The following is a 22,192-nucleotide window of genomic DNA, read 5'->3' on the forward strand; positions in this document are numbered from 1 at the left end:
AAGATGTAGGTTTGTCAGGATTAAAATTGTAGGCTGCTACTAGCGCTGGTTGTTTAATAGGAATGAGGAACAAAGGAAAACATATTTGTTTTTTCTACAACGTGCAACCGTAAAGTGTCTCCCAGAGGGCAGGAGCTGGTACTCGTTGTGTAGCACATGTGAAGGGTTCAGTGTGAATTTCCTGGCCAGCCTCAGGGAGTGCTCAGTCAAAGGAAGCCACTCTCAACAGGGTCACCCACCATCTTAGAGCAGATTCTCAAAAGTCTCTGTATCCTGCTGCCCTTTCGCTGGACAGTAAGACCACGGGACCAGACTGGGCAGATGTACAGCAGGACAGATTGAATTGTGGAACAGAAGAACAGATGTAAGATGTCCCTACTAACTCCAAATGGTCTGAGTCTCCTCAGGAAGTGGATACTTTATTTTATTTTATTTAAAGGTTTAAAGATCAGGGACAATGCACATTAATAAAAACATTTAAACAAATGTAAACGTGCCGGAATTAGCCAAAAGGCTATTTTACATCTGTTGTCCCTGGACTGATGTTAAAAGTCACCCTAAAAGAAAATAAAATGATTTGATTGTCAACATACAAATAATACATTCAATGATTAAAAAGCTAAATCTGAATAGTGGACAAAAGACAGAGAGCTCAGCGAAAGTCCATGCATACACACACAAACTAACATAAACTCAACTCAAACAGAAGCAACATTAAGCAGCAACACAAACATCAACAGGAAAAAAAATGTACACAAGACACAATAACATTAAACACATTAGAGGCCATGCACAAAAAGCAACAATACTAGACAATTAATACACTGACAGACAACATGACGGAAAATTTAATGTTCACAGTCTTGACCACTAATTAGCCACTTTTTTTAAAAAAGTGTTTAAAGGAGGCATAATTTGAAATGTTTCTAATGTGAGTTGGAATAGAGTTCCATTCACGAACAGCCCTAATAGAAAATGCAGACTGGCCAAAACAACTTTGTAGTACATTATTACAGATGTAGTTGACATGATCTGACCAGGAGAGAGCACTGCCCACATAAACTCCCAGGTATTTGATAATTTATCAAATTCAAGTGAGAACATTGAATGATCAAGTAAAATATCTCAGTAAAATATCACTGTAAATAGAGTTACAGATAAACATGAAAGTTTTGAAAAGTGAAGACTTTATTAAAATGTTAAACACCAACAACAAAGACAGGGCAGTTTGGTGGCTGCTGTAGATGACCAGTCATTAGACCCTGCTGTAGGTGTCAGTCAGATAGGTAGCTTCTGCCTTGGCCTAAACCACATGGGTGGTCCGTCTGGTTTACGGTTTAATTTCTTCATATAAACACACAGCACACTCACAAAGTGCCATCACTGTTTATCTGGTTCCACCTGTTACCAAAACCTCTCATCATACACTTAAATACTGCCTTTCTTACCAAAGAAAATAAATAAACAGATGAATGTTATTGCCATACTTCAACTACCATAAAATATCAGACACTCTTTTTACCACACATTTGATCACACAATTTTCTTTTGCTGTTAATCGTTTTTTGCTAATTTTCACCATGATTCATATTGAATCAACACAAAGCAAGTACAGTAGCCTACCTCTATATTCAAATACTATGATTTCATATTGTTCAAGTTTTTCAAACTGTGAATTCTCTCCTGTGAAATTCACTGAAACCATCAAAACTCACTGTCACTGCCAAGGCCTTATTTCTCATATCCACTATGCCTATCTCAAAACCACCAAGGCCATTAAAGTGATCAGTTTAGATGGTGATATTTTTTATACCAACATTAAGTGTATTAACAAAAAATGCACTCCATGTTCAAGTGTCGGTGCAAATATGAAAAAGAACAAAGGAAGATGAGAAGAATTTTTGAATGAATGTGCCTATACAGTGTCTCCCCTTCATTCATTAAATAGCTGCAACACTACTACTACATTATAGCCTAACATTTCATTAATATCATAACTGCTACTTCTCAGTGATCAGAATCAAAACAGCATAGCTCACTTGTTAACTCAGCTAGCACATGACATGATGTTAAATGTTTCAAATTGAATGAATGAATGAATGAATGTATTTTTATTTTCGAACATGTATAAAAATAAAAATAAAAGAAATTGTATATAACTATTGTACATACAATAGATAGAAAAAAAAGAGAAAAAAACCAAACAAAATATTAAAAATAAAGAGCTAAGACATAACAAAACACCGCACATTGTTCGAAAAAGGAAGTGGGAAGAAGTACAATACTTATTTTAATTTCCCACCCCTTTTATCTGCTCTTTGGTTTGCAACTATACATCCTAACTACAGTACATAATAGACCTATATAAGTATATACCATGTGTAACCTTAATAAATATCTATATAAATATATAATTACAAAATTAAATATATGCTACATCATTATCCATATAAGTATATAATTACAAAAATATATTCTATATAAATATCTATATAACCAAAATAAATACATACTACATACATATCATCATTAATATAAATATAAATATATAAGCTATCTCCATAACTAAATCTTTACCCTCTATACCATATACTAAGTTAGTTACAATATATCAATCAATGCTCACATCACAAAAACGAATGCATTCATCCAATCTGAGGCCGCTGATCGATTGTTTGTCTCTCAGGTTTTTGGATTCAAACTCTCAGAGAGTTCAGAGCTGCTGTCAGGAGCTGTAAGATCAGAAACACAGTTTATGTGAAACTTTTTTCAGCTGTACATGTAGAAAACAATCTGAAAAGGTTGCATAATGAAGTGCATAATGTCCAAGGTCATTATGAATAGAGTAAGATAATAACATGAAAGTTCATTATGTCCGTATGAAATAATTAATTTCCTTTTTTCTTTTCCAAGACAAGAAATTTCTCATACCTTTTTGTGGACAGTTTCCACATGTTCTTCCGCCTTCCTCAGAACTGTCACAGTGATTTCAGACGAAGGCACGTCACCATCTGACTTCACGGTGTAAATCATTCCTCCTTAGTAAATCATCTGAAAGTGATTGTTTTGATTTATACCTAGGAAAACATCTGAGAATGTTTTCATAAATGCCTTAAGGCACGTCACCATCTGACATCATGGTGACAGTTCTGAGGAAGGCGGAAGAACATGTGGAAACTGTCAACAAAAAGGTATGAGAAATGTCTTGTCTTGGAAAAGAAAAAAGGAAACTAGAGTAAGATAAGTTCCACTTACAGGGTGGAGGCTGTTTGGCTAAAATGAGAAGAAAAGACAAAACATTTCAGATACAGTTGTTATTGTCAGGATAGAACAGGACTCATCTGTTTCCCTTCATTTATTCCTTTTTTTGTAAATCTGTGAACATGATCTTTAAGTATTGTAAAAGGCATTACATCAGATAATCTTTCTGTTTTTCTCTCTCACCTTTCTTCTTCTTATAAACCAGGAATCCAGTAACAACAATGAGGACGAGAGCCAGAGGAACCAGTGCAGAGACGACGGTGACGGACGTGTCACCGGGCTTCTCTGGTGAATATAAACAATAAGACATTGTAGTTGGACATCTGCATCAACCAGCCAAGGTGAAAATATGGTCACAATCTGTCTGTCTGTCCCTGAGTTACAGCACTGAGTAATCAATTTATGTAAATCTGCAGAAAAGTGGAGGTGTCGCATTTCATATTGTGAACTCTGACCACCACAAATGAATCAATACATGTTTAACCAAATTCAAAGGAATTTGGAGATGTTGCATCCACAAGGTGAAAGAATTAAGACCTGTACAGATTGCAGGTGAGGAATGACCAGTATTTTTATCCTATTATGATGTTTTTTTCACTATACTATACTCACTATACTTTCAAAATAAAACAGAAATCGACAACAAAAATAGCACCTATGGTTAATCCTTGTTGTCAGCAAAGTAGATAAAACAGAATCTCTTACCCATGTTGGTCCTGATGTGAGCTTTGTCCAGTTTGGTGACGATGTCGTCCTTCACTCCAGAGAGCTGAAACACACAGTCGTACCTCCTCCAGTCTTCAGCTTTGACTGATGAGACGTCCAGGTCAACACTCATCTGGAAGGATCCATCATGGTTGGGGAGGATCTCTCCTTGGTCCACGTCCTCATGAAGCTCCTCTCCATCTTTGGTCCAGAACATCAGGGCTCTGTGAGGGTAGAAACCTGTAGCATGACAGCTGACTGGAGAGGAGGGAGTCTTCTGGAGGAGAGACACTGAGGGGGGGACTGGAGAGTGATGATACAGTGGTGATTCAGTCTGATTGGTCGATATCTATATTGTTGTGATCATCAAACTACATCAGGTCATGTGACTCTACCTGTTCTCAGCAGAAAGTTCTTCCCATATCTCAAGTACATCTTCAGCCACTCAGGACACATCTGAGTGAAGAAGTTCTTATTGAATTTTATTCTTCCTCTCTCAGCATCCCAACTCAGTTTGGTGACGACAGCCTGTGGTTTTGGAGCCGTCCATGTCTCTGTTTTGAGGTCCAGCGATATGAAGTCTTCTCCATCATAACCATACTGAACAAAGCCATTAACTTCTCCAGTCTCATCGTCCCATTCGCATCCACTCAACCACTGTAAGATGTGGACACCTGAGACAGAGACAGGGGTTGGATATGTTTTATTCATTGTATTAAATATTTGAATGACATTCTCTTTTGCTTCTGCATGTGTCTATGTTTTGTCTTTGTGTTAGTGTTAGGGTATCCATTTAGTTGTAAGAAGCTGGGACCAGTGCTCCCTGATGTTATAAAACTCATCCTCCTGGCTTCCCCGGCATATTTATATACATCCAACACCCTCCACACACACACACACACACACACACGCACACACACACACACACACAAATGTCACGTAACAGACTGTACCTACCTCCACTGTGGTTAAAACGCTGTTTGACCTGGTGAATCCTGGCTCTAGAGAGCGGCAGCTCTTCATAACACCGTCCAGTGTAAAACTGCTGCAGGTGCTCAGGGTGCTCCTCTAGTGCTCGTTTCATCCAGGTCTGTTTAAGTTTGACTGTGTTGCTGTTGCTGTTGCACTGACCCACCTCAGTGTCATCAAGCAGTGCAACACGGATAAACTCAGGGAGGTTTGTAACTCCAGATGATACAGCGGAGAAAAACTTTATGGTGTGTTTCCCTGTGGGACAGACGAGGTTTTTATTAAAAATATTAAAATAAACTCATCATAAATGTGATATATTCAGTCAGATTCAGTTGAAAATCCAGTTGAGATAAAAGTGAAAACAAACCATGCAGCAGTGTGATGCAGGAGTAAAATCCAGAGTTGAGCAGAAAGTAAAGTGAAGAGAAGAGATAAACATTTAGATGTGATCCTACCTGCTGATGAACTGTGACAGAGAAGAAGAAACAACAGTGAAGTCTTCATTTTGTTTTTCCAGACAAACAAAGGACCGATGATACAGACGCTTTAACTTCTCTCTGTTTCCTCCAGGAGGAAGGTTGAGACGTTGACGTTCAGTGGAGTTTTGGCACATTATGTCATCATCAGTGCACATGGGCATGAAATGTTCTGTGACATGATACTGCTTCCGTGAAGATGAACTGAGTCTCCTCGATCTGTGACTCGTTGCAAAGATTATCAGGTTTCACACAACTAACAGTAGTAACAAGAACATTAACCCTCAACACCTGTGATCCTCTGTTTCTGTCTCAGCTTGTCTCAGTTCAACTCAAATCACTTTCTGACATATAATGATTCTAATGATAAAGTACTTTAAAATCAGAGAATGACACATTGTGGTCAGACAATAACGACTGAAGTGCAGCAGCTGTGGTATTTTACCTGACATAATTGTTCACATTGCCGTTGCTCATCTCAACCACACAACTTACTTTGTTGTGAATCCTGTTTAACATGTTTCTATTTTTAACTCACATTCACAACAATAACAAATCAAGAACACTGAGCAAAGATTCACTTTTTGAATAATGTCTCCATGCAAAAGTTTGTGGCGTCACTACCTGATCATTTACACCCATTCATTCATTCATTCATTTAAACACATGAGCTTTGTTTATGTTATTCTGCTTTTCTTTATTTCTGCAGTGTTCATTTCTGTGTTAATTAGGTGGGCTGTCCTATTTCAGTCTAAAGCTGGATTGGTTACGGAGATGAGGTTGATTGTAAAGAAATTAACGTATAAATAATCAATCAAAGAAAAATCACAGACAATATTTTTCAATATATTTATTTGACATGTATGTACATATCTAAATATACATGACACTCTCAAAGCTTCAGAGTAGAAAACCAGCTGTCACTATATTGTTTTATGTCATTTTCATTTTTTGTTGTGTATATCATATATACTATATATATTCTGTGTTCTTTCTTCAATAGCCTATCTATTTTCCCTGAAGATTTTATTTGATTGTGTTCTTATTTTTAATACCGTTTTATTCTTCTAATACTGTCTGTCTGCTTCAAAAACTTCCTGTTTGTCCGGTTTCTATTTTTTATTTTCAGGCCCATAGTGACAAATATTGGGATTTTGTCACTTCTCCTTTTTTGTTATTCATGGACAGGATGTTAAAGTGTCTGTATCATCGATCCGTTGATTGTCTGTGGGAAAACAAAGTGAAAAAGTGGATTTTGTTTCTTCTTCTCTGTCACAGTTCATCAGCAGGTAGGATCACATCTAAATATTTATTCAACTCTTCACTTTCTTTTTTCTTACTTTTTTCTGCTCAGCTCTGGGTTTTACTCTTACTGCGTCACACTGCTGCATGACCTGGTTTCACTTTCACCTCAACTAGAGTTTCAACTGACTCTGATGATTGAATATATCACAATTATGAAGGTTTAAATTTATAATAAAAAACCTTGTCTGTCCCTCAGTGATACACGCTGTAAAGTTTCTCTCCACTCTGTCTTCTGGAGTCACAAACCTCCCTGAGTTTGTGGGCGTGGCGCTGCTTGATGACGTTGAGACTGGTCAGTGTGACAGCAACACAACCACAGTAGAAATAAAACAGACCTGGATGAAACGAGGACTGGATGAGCACCTGAACATCTTCAGTGGTACGCTGGTCAGTGTCTTGAGTTTCTGCCTGTCCACAGAGCCACCATTCAACATGTCAACCAGCAATTTAACCACAGTGAAGGTACGGTCTGTTTTATATTATATTTAATGATTTGGCTGTTAAACAATGGTCCATCTACTGAGCATCAACATAATAACCAGTCAACATTAGTAGTAGTCAACAAAAATAATCTGTTTTTGAACCCTGAGCAGCAGAGGACTGTGAGAAAGGTCTAAAAGACGAGACATCATCTGTCCTTTAACTGTCTCTGTCTCAGGTGTCCACATCTTACAGTCATTCAGTGGATGTGAATGGGACGATGAGACTGGAGAAGTTGATGGTTTTTTTCAGTTTGGTTATGATGGAGAAGACTTCATATCACTGGACATGAAGACTCAGACATGGATCGCTGCAAAACCACAGGCTGTCGTCACCAAACTGAGATGGGATGCTGAGAAAGGTGGAAGCCGCTATACTGCAGTCTTCTTAACTCAGATTTGTCCTGAGTGGCTGAAGATGTACGTGAACTATGGGAAGAACTTTCTGCTGAGAACAGGTAGAGTCACATGACCTGATGTAGTTTGATGGTCACGATTCATCAGCTTGATTCACCACTGTATCATAACTCCTTGTCTCTCTCTTCAGTCCGTCCCTCAGTGTCTCTCCTCCAGAAGACTCCCTCCTCTCCAGTCAGCTGCCACGCTACAGGTTTCTACCCTCACAGAGCCCTGATGTTCTGGACCAAAGATGGAGAGGAGCTTCATGAGGACGTGGACCAAGGAGAGATCCTCCCCAACCATGATGGATCCTTCCAGATGAGTGTTGACCTGGACGTCTCATCAGTCAAAGCTGAAGACTGGAGGAGGTACGACTGTGTGTTTCAGCTCTCTGGAGTGAAGGACGACATCGTCACCAAACTGGACAAAGCTCACATCAGGACCAACATGGGTAAGAGAGACATCAGCAGCTCCTGAATGTGACGTCATGTCTGTGGTTTGTTGGGTATTTTAGTCTTTGTTCTACAGTTGAGCTGTGAATTCATCTCCAACAACAGTTGTGAACATAGATACAGTGGTTTAAAAGCTGAGCAGCTCATCTCTTGGTTAATAAACCTCATCAATTAAAGGGCATTTCCAGTTGTAATCAATGTTTACCTCAGATATCAGGTCAGCTATTATCAGTTTATTTCATACCATCCATACTCCCAACTGCCGCGTGTGGACGTTTATATTTGTTTTTGTTAAAGAATCTGTCGTTTTTTTCAATATTAATTGGCTCTGGACTAATTTTAAAATTGTTCTTTGGTTCGCAAGTAACATACTTTTGACCATTATTTAAATTTTAAAATTAGCTTTACAATTAAAGTCAATTAAAATTCGGACTTACCACGCCTTTGGCCTTGTTTCTTTCCGGCTCAGAGAATACGTCCCTCATAGATTTATGAGAGCGGAAGCCGTGATAAGTCTATTGGATTTAATTTAACTGTAAAGCAAATTAAAACTTTTTAATGATGGTCAAAAGGACGTTACTTGCGACCACAGAGCAATTTTATAATTAGTCTGTAGCCAATGAACATTGAAAAAACAATAGATTCTTGAACAAAAACGAATACAATCGTCCACACGCTGCAGTTGGGAGTGTGGATGGTATGAAATGAACTGATCATAGGTGACCTGATATCTGAGGTAAACATTGATTATGACTGGAAATGCCCTTTAAGTGCAGCAGGGCAGCACTGTGCACAAACTAGAGATGGTTGACAAGTTTCCAGAGACAATAACCTGCTGCCTCCACAAGGGGGCAGTAAATTACCAGATGAATGTAAACAGACATCAGCTCGGGAACACTGTTCTGAGAACAGTAAGGAGAGAAATCACTTCACTCTGGTATAAATGTCACCTTACAGCTGTAAGTGACACATGATGAACTCATGACTCTCTGCTCTAACCTGCTTCACCTGCACATTGTGTGATGATGGTTTTGTTTCTTTGTGTTTTGTTGAACAGAGAAGTCCAGTGACACGACCATCACCGTCGTTGTTGCAGTGGTTGTTCTTGTCGTCGTCCTCATTTGTTCTGTCGTTGGATTTCTGGTCTACAAAAAGAAGACAGGTGAGAGAGTCCAGCAGCTGAGTGGATGTTTGTGTCCAGGCTGCAACACTGAGTCAAAATGTGATAAAGCAACAAGTGTCAAGACTCAGAGTCTGATGAAACTCTACACTTCAATATGAAAATGTTTGACAAGTCAACTTCTCCTTCTGTTTTCAGCTGAACTCCCTGCACCTCGTAAGTACAACTTGTTTTTCCTCTACTGCCTCTGAACACATGAACGTTACAGTGGGTTAAAGAGTTTTAACTAAACTGTCCAGACAGGAAGTTCAGTGTGTGATGATGAGTGGACTAACAACATGTTTGTGACTTTTACAGCTCCTGGTGACTCTGAACTGACTGAGAACCTGAATCCAACCTGAAGCTCTGGGATTGTTTTCTGTAACAGAGTCTGAGTGACAGCTGCTTTTCTACTCTGAAGCTCTGAGAGTGTCATCTGTATATTTAGATCTGTACATAAATGTGAAATAAATCTATCACACATCTATAACCAATCTGTCTTTAGACTGAGGTAGAATCACCCACCTAATTAAACACACTGTCAATCAGCTTCACTGAGTTCATCACAGTTGTTTCTGTGTAAAGTTCAGTGTGATCCTCTGTTTCCTGTTTCTATACCTGCATCGACTAAAACTCTGTCTCTGATTGTTCAGTGGGGAAATAAAGTGGTGTTTAAGAATTTCCATGTCTAAATGTAAATTAATGATATCTGGATGTAAGCGTGTGCTAAATTACATCCGTAGTCCCCAAAACAATACAACAAATTAACATAAAAAAATCCAAAAAGACAGAGGACCAGTAGATAACAGAAAAGTACATTTACATGGTTACAGAGTTAGACATGATTCTTTGAATTGTAAAAAAAAAAAAAAAAAAAATCTATATAGCTGGAATTAACATGATTCATTGAAATATAAATATATATATATCTATACAGTTGTGCTTAACATAATTGTTGAATTATAAAAAAATATATATCTATGTAGTTGTGACTGACATGATTAATTGAAAAAAACATATAATTACACATGCTCGGGCTAGATTTACTTTCACCAGACCGAGCATGCTTACATGATTGCACCCTGACTGATTATTGCACACAAACTGGCCATAAACATTCACACATAGTAACTATACCTCCATTATTGCACACATACCGGTCATAAACATTCGCACATAATAACTACATATGCTAGACTATTGCACACGCACTGGCCATAGCCATACAACTGCAATCATCTTTAACCCGGGTTAAACATGATTACAGGTGCTCACAAGTTTGTTTGTCTAATATCCTTTTCCTGAGGATATGTATGGATGAAAGACTCATTGAAATCAATTTATAAATGTTAAAATGTGATAGATATCCTTCCTTGTTTGGCAGGAAATTACTGACTCTGATTCATGGTGCTATGATGATCAGGTCCATTTCAGACTTACATACAATCTGTCGGGTGTGAATCAGATGAGGTCAAACTAATCTGCTGTGGATCCTTCAGGACAACTCCTCCTGCTGCATTACTGTTGGAATGAGAGAGATACCAATGAGAATCAGGAGATGCAAACTGGGGCTCCACTAGATTAAATAAAGTAGAGTAGCCTACAGTTCCTTGTGGAAAAGTCTAGGGAGTTTGTAGATAAAGACAGGGAGCCTGTGCATACATTCTCATTTGTCCAGGTCATAGTATCTCAAAGGGATTTTTAAATCGAAAGCAACTGGACTTGTTTATTTGTCTAGGCAACTGGACAAATAACCAAGTCCAGTTGTTTTCGATTTAAAAATCCCTTTGAGATAAAGACTGGGAGTTAACACATTAGGTGTGTGTGCTCTTTGCGCAAGCGCGATTCACTTGCAGTGGGCGACACGGAGTGAAGTGGGTCTCCTCTCTGTCCATCTGTCAGGCGGGGGGGCTCACAGCAGCTCCCGGTGCTCGTTGAGGACAGTAGGTTACGGTGCTCCGTGCTCTCACGTCACAGTCTCAGAAACACCAGAAAGTCGCGAGATTTGTCGCTAGTGGGTTTTGACAAAATAAGTCGCCAAAAAGAGGATTTGGAAAGTCGAGAGATTTAGGGAAAAGGCCCGAAGTTGGCAACACAAAACGGAAATTGGATGCAAGACATAAGGGCGGCGCCGTGTGCTGCTCCGTTTTCTTGCAGTGAGCTCAAACACTTCAACCTGAGGACACAGAGACGTTTAAAAATAAAATAAAATGAAGACGTTACTGTTTCTTCTTCTTCTCTGTCACAGTTCATCAGCAGGTAGGATCACATTTAAATATTTATTCAACTCTTAACTTTACTTTCTGCTCAACTCTGGGTTTTACTCCTGTGTCACTGCTGCATAAATTGGTTTCACTTTTATCTCAACTGGATTTTCAGCTGAATCTGACTGAATATATCACATTTATTAGGAGTGAAGGTTTATATTTATAATGAAAACCTTTTCTACAGTGGAACACAGCCTGAAGTTTGTATCCACTCTGTCTTCTGGAGTCACAAACCTCCCTGAGTTTGTGGGTGTTGCATTAATTGATGACATTGAGGCCGGATACTGTGACAGCAACACAAACACACTGGAACTAAAACAGACCTGGTCGAAAAGAGCATTGGACGATCACCCTGAACATCTGCAGTTGTACAATGGACAGTGTTTTGGGATTCTGCCTCGTTTAAGATCCTGGATTCAAGAGGTCAAGCAGAGTTTTAACCACAGTGGAGGTAGGTACAGTCTGAACTATATTTAATGTTGTTTTGCTGCTGAACAATGATAACCAACTGATTCAGTGTCAGTGACTCTTCAAAGTAAAACTACAAATGTGTTTCATCACTGATGTTGTTGAGACCTCAGGAAATAAACTGTGTCACTGAGAAGCTGAGGTTGAGCCTAACAATGTATAAACCACAAAATCCAGTCCTCCGATTGTTTGTGGCTCCCACAGATATTAAATAATGATCACTTATTATCAGTTTTTGAATCATGAGCAGCAGAGGACTGTGAGAAAGGTCTGAAACTGATCATCTGACCAGAGGAGACATCATCTGTCCTTTAACTGTCTCTGTCTCAGGTGTCCACGTCTTACAAAGGATGGGTGGATGTGAATGGGACGATGAGACTGGACAAGTTACTGGTTTTCTTCAGTATGGTTATGATGGAGAAGGCTTCTTATCATTGGACTTCAAGACACTGACATGGATCGCTGCAAAACCACAGGCTGACGCCACCAAACTGAGCTGGGATGCTGACAGAGGGAGAATAAAAGACATTGAGAACTTCTACACTCAGATTTGTCCTGAGTGGCTGAAGATGTACTTGAACTATGGGAAGAACTTTCTCCTGAGAACAGGTAGAGTCACATGACCTGATGTAGTTTGATGATCACAACAATATTGATATCGACCAATCAGACTGAATCACCACTGTATCATAACTCCTCGTCTCCTCTCTCCAGCCCGTCCCTCAGTGTGTCTCCTCCAGAAGACTCCCTCCTCTCCAGTCAGCTGCCACGCTACAGGTTTCTACCCTCACAGAGCCCTGATGTTCTGGACCAAAGATGGAGAGGAGCTTCATGAGGACGTGGACCAAGGAGAGATCCTCCCCAACCATGATGGATCCTTCCAGATGAGTGTTGACCTGGACGTCTCATCAGTCAAAGCTGAAGACTGGAGGAGGTACGACTGTGTGTTTCAGCTCTCTGGAGTCAAGGACGACATCGTCACCAAACTGGACAAAGCTCACATCAGGACCAACATGGGTAAGAGTGACATCATCAGTTGAGCTCCAGCACTATCACTCTAGAAGAGACCGTCTTTAGGGGAAAGTCACATGAGGATCCAATAAGATAATGAACAAATAGTTTCATTTATCTGTGCCAGTCTTAATATCTCATTTATTTATTTTTGTTCACCAGAGACGCCCAGTAACTTGTCCGTCATCATCGTCCCTGCAGTGGTTGTTCTCCTCACTCTTGTCTTCATCTTCTGTGGATTCATGATTTACAAGAAAGGTGAAAGAGATACTTGATCTAATGATTGTTACAGTTGATGCTTTTATCCTTTAGTTGCATCAGTTCTCTGCTCTGCATCGCTCCTTCAGTCATATTCAACTGTAACTGAAATGTTTCCTCTGTTTTTAGCCAAGCAGCGAACACCTCCAGCTCGTGAGTAAAACTTATTTAATTTTAAATGATCAAAGAATCTTAACTCCATGAATCACTGTAAACACTTTTCTCTCATTTTTCATCTCCATGTTAACAGAAGTTAAACTTTTATCTCTTTGCTGCAGCAGAAGTTTCATTCAGTTTTCAACTTTCTGCTTAGAACAGGATGAGAACGTAAACTTACACCAACAGAACATTTTTATGATTACATGATGTTTCTCACATGTGTCCACTTGCCCAATGTGTATATTAATAACACGTCTATATCATCTTAATAGACCATGTGATCAGCTCTATGAACACCATCAGCCTGAGAACAGGAAGCTGAAGAAGATTCATTAGTCAGTTTGAGCTGTAGTTTATAGAATCGAATCAAAACTTCATTGTCATTGTATCAAATACAGTGTTGTAGTTGTAGTTTATTATTTGAGCCAAACGCTCTCGGCTTCCTCAGTAAAACTTCCTGTGGTTGTGTTTGATCTGCTGTGATTAAAAGTGGAGGAGGGACTGAGAGTGTGTTCACTCTGCTCTTCCAGCTCCTGTCAACAGCTCTGAGCTCCATGAGAGACTGAGTCCAGAGAGCTGATGAAGACTGGGACACTTCATGTGGAACAAGTCAACCTGACATGGACTCTTCACACTTCCTGTTGGCAGTCGGACCCCCACCTGGCAGCACATGATGTTTAACCTTTGGGTGTGTACTTGTAGACTGACAGTGTTCATACTTCTTTACACCGTTAGTCCCATTCACATACATTCATACAGCTCTTGAACCTACATGCCAACAACTGTTGGATGGCAGCAAGGTGTACTTGGGTCACTTCACGAAGACTGAACCCAAAGAAACGACTGGAGCACTCGATACAATGCAGATATTTAATAATAATAATAATAGAGGTACACAACACCTAACGTTTCGACGCAATGCGTCTTCATCAGAGGTAAGCAGAACAAAGGGTGACACAGCAGCTTATATAGTCACTACCTGGAGTTCATTCATTTCATTGGCTTATGCCGTAAGCCAATGATGTTCTTGCACTCACCAGATGGGCGATACTTGATCAAAGGGCAACTTAGGCCCACCCACCAAGAGTAGGCTACACAAACAATATACAAAATAGCCTATAATACAAACAATTAATTAAACCTGCTGGTCCTGTCTGAGAGCACCGATTTACCCGGCTGAAGCGCAAGAGCACCCTTCCTTTTGGAACTGTTGGATGGCATTATATTGTATTACACATTTTCTCCGTTTCCCACATTATAATAAGTCGTTTTTCATACGCAACTTTCTGACAACAAAAAAGAAAATAAATAATAAAAACAGCTTAATCTGAACCTGCCTCTAGTTTCAGAGACTTTTACCAGACCTTTCAGAGAAAAAACACAAAAAAAAACAGATTTTTGTTATTTACTATGTGCTATGTATCAGTTTGTTTCTCAACAGAGAGAAAAACAAATATCAAATACTGTTTTTTCTATTTTCAATAAAGTCTCTAATTTTTTAAAGGTTTGTGTCGCCATATGTTGGTAAAAATGCTTCTTAATTTGCTGTGTATTTAATTTGACATGGATACCAAATAACCACTGGAATTATGTTTTATTTCCATCTTATTTCAATCATGTCACTGAGTTTATGATTCATGTTTCTGTGTAAAGTTCAGTGTGATCTGTTTCTGTAGACATCTCTGTCTCAGCTTGTCTGCTGCTAAAGTCCAAAAACATATATAGTTTCTCACATGAAGATCTTTATATAATGATAATGATGAACTTAATTTACACTCTGAAGCATTTGAACACACACTGTCTTTAAAGGCAGCAGTGTCTGCAGCAGTAGTTGTACTTGAACCAGCAGCAGCAGTATTGTCTTTATAATCACTGAACTGGGGCCAGTTAACATCAGGTTCATCAGGAGCCACAAAGCTGCTGTTCACACAGTTGGTGACTGGAACTGAACTGACTGATCACAGAGCTGATTGATCTGTTAATATAAATGAAACGGCAGAGAGGACTCTGACCTTAACTTGTCCTGTTCATTAATATAAGAAGGTTTGTTATCAGAGAGTCTGTAAATCATTACCGTTGCTTGTGCCTGTGACAAGACCAAGCACAAACACCTGCGCTGATGAAGACACAATTTTAACTAAACAAAATGAAGAAAATACTTTTGTTTCTTCTTCTCTGTCACAGTTCATCAGCAGGTAAGATCACATTTATATTGAAATGTGTTTACATTTATTCCCACTCTTCACTTTACTTTCTACTCAGCTCTGGGTTTTGCTCATATGTCACACTGCTGCATGATTTGGTTTCACATTGCAGGATTTTCAACAGAATCTAACTGAATGTATCACAATTATGAGGATTATAGTTTTATATCTATAATAAAAAATCCTTGTTTTTCCTCACAGTGAAACACTCCCTTAAGTTTGTCTCCACTGTATCTACTGGAGTCACAAACTTCCCTGAGGTCGTGGCTGTCGGACTCGTTGACGACATTCAGGCTGGTCACTGTGACAGCAACACAAACAGAGTTGAACTAAAACAGACGTGGATGAAAACAGCTTTAGATGAGAATCCTCAACATCTACGGTGGTACAATGGAGAGTGTTTTGACTATACGCCCAATTTCTTCAAAGCAAATATTCACAGTTTGAAACAACGCTTCAACCAGAGTGGAGGTGAGTAGAGTCTGCATTGTCTTATTGCTTTACTGCTTTAATGTAAAGTTCAGTGACTCTTTAGAGCATCAACACAATGATCAGTCAGTCATCTCTACATCATACAGTAGAGTAGGGTAAAGTTCAGATGGGCTTATTACAATCATTTGGATGAAAAAACAAAACCTTTTTAAAAATAATTATGTTATATACAATTCTATTTTCCTCATCAAGTCAGTGGTTGATTTATTTGTTCTTTTTTTCTTCTTTTTTTTACCTTGAGCTCTCAGTGTCCAATCCCTGATGTTCTGTAACTTCTCACATTTAACCAGTTAATGAATCAATACAGTAAAAGTGATGTGGCCCTTTCAATGCACTGCCTCTATTAAGACCAGTTAGGAGACAAGGGATAATTAAAGGGAGGAAGATGCATCAATGTCTCCATCTGAACTCAGAGTCCAGTGGAGACATCATCTATTCTGTACATCGCTGTTAACGTCAGTCTCTGTCTCAGGTGTCCACATTTTACAGAGGATGAGTGGATGTGAATGGGACGATGCAACTGGAGAAGTTACTGGTTTTGTTCAGTATGGTTATGATGGAGAAGACTTCATAACACTTGACATCAAGACACAGACATGGGTCGCTCCAAAACCACAGGCTGTCGTCACCAAACTGAGATGGGATGCTGAGAAAGGGAGAATAAAAGTTATTGAGTATCTCGTCACTCAGACTTGTCCTGAGTGGTTGAAGACGTACTTGAACCATGGAAAGAACTTTCTGCTGAGAACAGGTAGAGTCACATGACCTGATGTGGTTTGATGATCACAACAATATTGATATCGACCAATCAGACTGAATCACCACTGTATCATAACTCCTTGTCTCCTCTCTCCAGTCCCCCCCTCAGTGTCTCTCCTCCAGAAGACTCCCTCCTCTCCAGTCAGCTGCCACGCTACAGGTTTCTACCCTCACAGAGCCCTGATGTTCTGGACCAAAGATGGAGAGGAGCTTCATGAGGACGTGGACCAAGGAGAGATCCTCCCCAACCATGATGGATCCTTCCAGATGAGTGTTGACCTGAACGTCTCATCAGTCAAAGCTGAAGACTGGAGGAGGTACGACTGTGTGTTTCAGCTCTCTGGAGTCAAGGACGACATCGTCACCAAACTGGACAAAGCTCAGATCAGGACCAACATGGGTAAGAGAGACATCAGCAGCTCCTGAATGTGACGTCATGTCTGTGGTTTGTTGGGTATTTTAGCGTTTTCCAGTTTAATTTATCTTCATTAAAACTCATAATAAACCAGTTACATCATGCTTCCTTCTGGCCGGGGTAAACTGGGGTTAATCCTGTGCAGAAGGCCTTTTAAGTATACAGGATATTCACGTCATATGCTTCTCAACATTAGAAGACTAATTGTGGTCACTTGCTGCTCCATGCTTCACTGGACAGTCAGAGCTGAAAGCTACAAATCACTGTAACACCTTGAGAGAAGTTGAGAGAAGAGTCTTTTGCATTGGTAAATTTTGTGCTCATATGTCAAGTCAAGTCAAACTTCATTCATAAGACACATTTAAAAGAAAAACAAAGTTGCCAAAATGCTGAGTGTAGAGGTCACTATGATGTCACAAAACATGTCATGGATTTGTTTGCTAACTATGATATAATATGATTATTTTACACATTTTGTATCCAAATGGTCAAAGGTCAACTTGCAGACCTGTAGTAGCAAGCACGTGGATTGGTTCATCTCGTCTAAGCAGGCCATCAGTGACTTTAAGTTTAGGTTTAGCCGCTACAATGATGTCACAGTGTGGGTACAATGGGTAATGAAGGAGCCAGTAGGTGGAAATGGCTCCTACAATCATAAACTGACAGATTGTAACTATATTTTCACCTTGGCTGGTTGGTGCAGACGTCCAACTACAAGGTAGTGATATGTTATTGTTTATATTCACCAGAAAAGCCCAGTGACATGACTGTCCCCATCATCTCTGCACTGGTTGTTCTCACTCTCGTCCTCATGGCTGTCACTGGATTCATGGTTTATAAACGGAGGAAAGGTGAGAGAAAAAGACAGAAAGATTAACTGATTTAATAAAGCCTTTTACAGTACAATACTTAAAGACCATGTTCACATATTTACAAAAAAAGAATAAGGAAACAGATGAGTCCTGTTTCATCCTTAACTCGTGACTGACATTTTGTCTCTTCTTCTCATTTTAGCCAAACAGCCTCCACCCTGTAAGTGAAACGTATCTTACTCTACTTAAAATGATCTTTTCAGATTGTTTTCAACATGTAATGCTGAAAAAAGTTTCACATAAACTGTGTTTCTGATCTTACAGCTCCTGACAGCAGCTCTGAACTCTCTGAGAGTTTGAATCCAAAAACCTGACTGAGAAACAATCTCAGATGGGAGGGAAAAGTCCAAATAAATGCATTAATTTTGCGATTAACTTGAAACATTTAACATCTTAATCAGGTTGTGTGCTATAGCTGAGTTAATGAGTGAGCTATGCTGTGTTTATATAGTGTGTGTGTGTGTGTGTGTGTGTGTGTGTGTGTGTGTGTGTGTGTGTGTGTGTGTGTGTGTGTGTGTGTGTTTGTGTATATATATGTAAATATATATACTGTATATTGGTGACTGGTGATTGGTGGAACCAGATAAACAGTGGTGGCACTTTGTGAGTGTGCCATGTGTACATATGTGCTATAGCCTATATATTTGTGTTTATATGAAGATATTAACTTGTAAGAAGATGTGTGGTTTAGGCAGAAACTAGTAGTAGTAAAATGTATATTCTTCAGAACCCTATGTGACTTTGCCATTGGATAGATCCAAGAGATCTTTATGTGCACAGTTGAGGGCTGGGATTCTCCCTCTGGCAATAGAAGTTGGTAGGTTTAACTCAGTACCTGAGGATGAAAAACTATGCACACTATGTAATTTAAATGTAATTGAGGATGAACTGCATGTTGTGTTTCATTGTCCGTTATATGACGAAGCCAGGCAGTTTTTGTTTCAGAAAATGCAAAATGTGAAACCTGAGTTGTTTTGGGTTGATGATGAGGTAAAGTTGGAATGGTTCTTCAGAAAATAAGTCTTTACTATAGCTACTTTCATAAAAAGTGCCTGGTCAAAGAGAAAAAGTGAATTATTTATGTGAATTCCATGTGGTTTCTGTTTTTGTTTGGTTTTGGCTGTGCTCTGATGATTTTGTTTGGTGTCTAAATATGATGATAATGTGTCTTGTATAAGCCCTTATAGGCTGGGCGCCTTAATTGGTGCACGACATGTAAATAAATATAAATTCATTCATTCATAAATAGTAGGCCTATCTGTGACAACAGACTGACACCTGCAGGGTCTAATGACTTGTCACCTTTAGGAGCCATCAAGTGTCAAATGAAATGGGGTTTTCTGTCTTTGTTGTTGTTGTTTCACTTTTCAATAAAGTCTCCACTTTTTTTAAAACTTTGTTCTTCTCTGTTCATATGTGACTCCGATATTTTTCTTGCAATTACCCGTCCATTCAGCCAAATGTATGGCGGCAGTGCTGTGTTTTAAATCAGTCTTCATCTTGCTGCCATGGTGAAGATGACTTCCTCCCTCTGGTCCCTCTGGATTGTTACATCTTGTGTGTGATAAAATAAATGTTGAGGTGTAATTACTGTAAGTTGTTCGTGTACTTCTGTTACCCGAATCAGTCTCATGCTTCGTACAGGTCGTCATACTTCACCTGACCAGAAGCAGGTCTGTTAAATCGCAGTTTTAAAACGTGCGAAACAGTGACACCTTCTGGCCAAACCACGGTATTGCACAAGTTTAACACTTAACCGCGTTGCCTTATGTTTCCCTGTTAAACGGTCTGTGCTGATTGGTCCTGATCACCTGCTCTAAAATGATCTTGAGACTATTTAACCCCAGAATGTATCACATTATTAAAACTACAAAATGCAGAAAGAAGATTTTATTGGAAAAAACAACAACAGCACAAACAATGAAGCATGTCTGGTCATGTTGCTTATGTGTTTATAGCTTGTTTTTGCTAAGTGTAAAAGTTAAAGGTTTGTCATTCAGCTCTGGTGCAAGAAATGTTTAGAATATGTGTTGGTTGGTTCATTGCAGAGAGTTGGTTGATAATAAATGTGAGGCCAGGGTCACAACAATAAATGGAAGCCAATGCTAGTCAAACACTGTCTAAATTATTGCTAATATAGCTGTTAGCTTCTAAACTGAAAGTCCTCACGTTTAGATAAAACAGAAAATATCAAGAGAGACAATGTCGTACTTTTTCTGTTTACAGTGGATTATTAAAGTACTAAAACACAGACGCAGGACATTATCCTTCCCAATATGTTCTGAATCTTTATAATACTAAATGCAGATTTGTCAGGAGGGAAATTGGTGGCTGCTGCTTGTGATACTGGACATCAGTCATCAATGTTAATCCACTTCAAAAAAGTGAGTGAGGTACATTATATTTAATAATAAGACAACAATACAACCAATTTGTCATACTTATATGTAGGATGTAAGGTATGATTGAACAGGTCAGCGTCAGGTGTTGTTCATAATAAAAGTATATCAGCAGAGTCTTATCAGTGTGCGGTGGTTGTCTTTTTCTATTGATTTTACGCACTCCTGCTACCCACCTGCACCTGAGGAACTGTGGCTGTGCAGGGAGATTTGCTTTCCTGAAATATTTATCTTTGTGTTTCTTAATAAACAGGCTTAGTTATTATTCTAAATATTGATAGTATGTAGCCTATGTGAAAATGTAACTTATTGATTTATTGTAAAAAATCATAAAGTAACTTGTAACCATAAATAGCACAAGATGAATGACAAAATAAGGAATTATGGAGGTAAAAAACAACAAAATACATCCCACTTTACTTAATGTGACATCAAAACAACACTCTTTTAGCTGGATAACGTGACGCATGTCAAAGTATTGACTTCTTCCATCCCATGTGAGGTCACTGATCGAGTGTTTTTCAGTCAGGTTTCTGGATTCAGATGCTCAGAGAGTTCAGAGCTGTTTTCAGGAGCTGTAAGATCAGAAACACACTGTTTGTGTCAAACTGTAGAAAGTACATTTAACCAGCACTGAATCTTTTAGAAACAGTAAATGAGGAAAACTGTATTAAAGTAGATCATCGATCAAATTCATTAGAATCAATTTCAGTGTTTGTTAAGTGCTGCTAACGGTAGTTCCCCGGTCCCATACAAAGTGGGGAACATAGGACCCGGGGAACATACACTCTAACAAATGATGTGCTGGCTCAACGTAAAAAAATTGAGGTAACAATTTCCATGGATATTTTTAAGTTATTTCAACTTAACTAGTATTAAGTACATGTCACAAGACTTCTCTAGTTAGGCCAACTTAATTACTTAAGTACAAGCAACATGATTTCCCTTGTCCTCTACAAGCTTATTTAAGTCAAACCAACTTAATTTTAATTGTGTTAAAATTACCCCTTTTAGTTATTCTAACTTATTTATTTTCATTTCATTCTACTCAGAAATGTCCATGGAAATTGTTACCTCAATTTCTTTTAGTAGTAAGAACGTATTTATCTAAGTCAGAATATATCACACATTGAACTTTCAGTTTGATCTAACTGTTTATTCAAAGACAAGTCAGCATCTCACTCTACAGCAACAAGACTGAGTGTATATGATATTAAAAAAAAAGTAGCATTCATAAAATAAATTAAGAAACTTACAATATAAAATATCCCTTTAAAACAGTCTTTTGAACACAGCATACAATAAATTAGGAAACTTACAATATAAAATAGCCTTTTAAAACAGTCTTTTGAACACATTTTGACAGTCATACTCTTGAGTCTGATTTTCCCATGAATGTTGACTCCAGGGCAGGCTGACAGTGGTGATCTGTCTTAATTCTTGGTTTATCTAAATAAAAAGAAAAGGCACAAATAAGTACAACATGCTAATTTATACAATTTGCACACAAACTACTGCAAAGAAATGGCAGTGCACACTCATGCTATTCTAACAACTAGCTTATACTGTAACTAGTCCTGTGGCATCTCAACAATATTTGTTTGTCAATGCAGTTGACAACTGCTGACAGAGAAACAGCATCTAGTGGTGAAAAACGATTTATTGTAGCCTACTAACTGT

The 22,192-nt window shown here is 38.7% G+C and overlaps 3 protein-coding genes and 1 long non-coding RNA gene across 5 annotated transcripts in view; 3 read left to right on the forward strand and 1 right to left on the reverse strand.

The window, feature by feature from the left end:
* The window catches only part of LOC146978032 (major histocompatibility complex class I-related protein 1-like), a 34,336-nt gene extending 15,894 nt beyond the window's left edge, over positions 1-18,442 (forward strand). Inside the window, exons 1-7 of one of the 2 annotated variants that reach the window (XM_085790794.1) lie at positions 15,464-15,566; positions 15,777-16,046; positions 16,540-16,818; positions 16,924-17,226; positions 17,991-18,092; positions 18,256-18,273; positions 18,378-18,442. In XM_085790794.1, the coding sequence (XP_085646920.1) occupies positions 15,518-15,566; positions 15,777-16,046; positions 16,540-16,818; positions 16,924-17,226; positions 17,991-18,092; positions 18,256-18,273; positions 18,378-18,427 (1,071 nt within the window). In that variant the 5' untranslated portion in view covers positions 15,464-15,517 and the 3' untranslated portion in view covers positions 18,428-18,442. Of the gene's footprint in view, positions 1-15,463; positions 15,567-15,776; positions 16,047-16,539; positions 16,819-16,923; positions 17,227-17,990; positions 18,093-18,255; positions 18,274-18,377 lie in introns of those variants that run through there. The other variant, XM_085790795.1, reaches the window with a different exon arrangement.
* On the reverse strand, positions 2,683-5,866 carry LOC146978034 (BOLA class I histocompatibility antigen, alpha chain BL3-6-like). The gene is made up of 6 exons (XM_085790453.1): positions 5,860-5,866; positions 4,924-5,193; positions 4,362-4,640; positions 3,967-4,269; positions 3,445-3,546; positions 2,683-2,732 (listed from the first exon to the last, which is right to left on the reverse strand). The coding sequence occupies exons 1-6, from the start codon at positions 5,864-5,866 to the stop codon at positions 2,683-2,685; spliced, it is 1,011 nt and encodes a 336-aa protein (XP_085646579.1).
* Positions 7,488-12,962, forward strand: LOC146978035 (major histocompatibility complex class I-related protein 1-like; the record flags this gene model as incomplete). Its single annotated transcript, XM_085790454.1, has 4 exons — positions 7,488-7,656; positions 9,107-9,211; positions 12,274-12,552; positions 12,658-12,962. Coding segments are annotated over exons 1-4 (858 nt in total), but the record flags the coding sequence as incomplete, so codon positions are not given.
* On the forward strand, positions 12,968-14,160 carry LOC146978036 (uncharacterized). Its single transcript, XR_015037037.1, has 3 exons — positions 12,968-13,212; positions 13,342-13,365; positions 13,902-14,160. It is a non-coding gene; the product is annotated as an uncharacterized LOC146978036 (long non-coding RNA).
* Positions 18,443-22,192: the final 3,750 nt, after the last annotated feature.

This window comes from Trachurus japonicus, chromosome 11 (genome assembly GCF_045865225.1).
Source record: "Trachurus japonicus isolate A0001 chromosome 11, Traja_1.0".
NCBI lineage: Eukaryota > Metazoa > Chordata > Actinopteri > Carangiformes > Carangidae > Trachurus > Trachurus japonicus.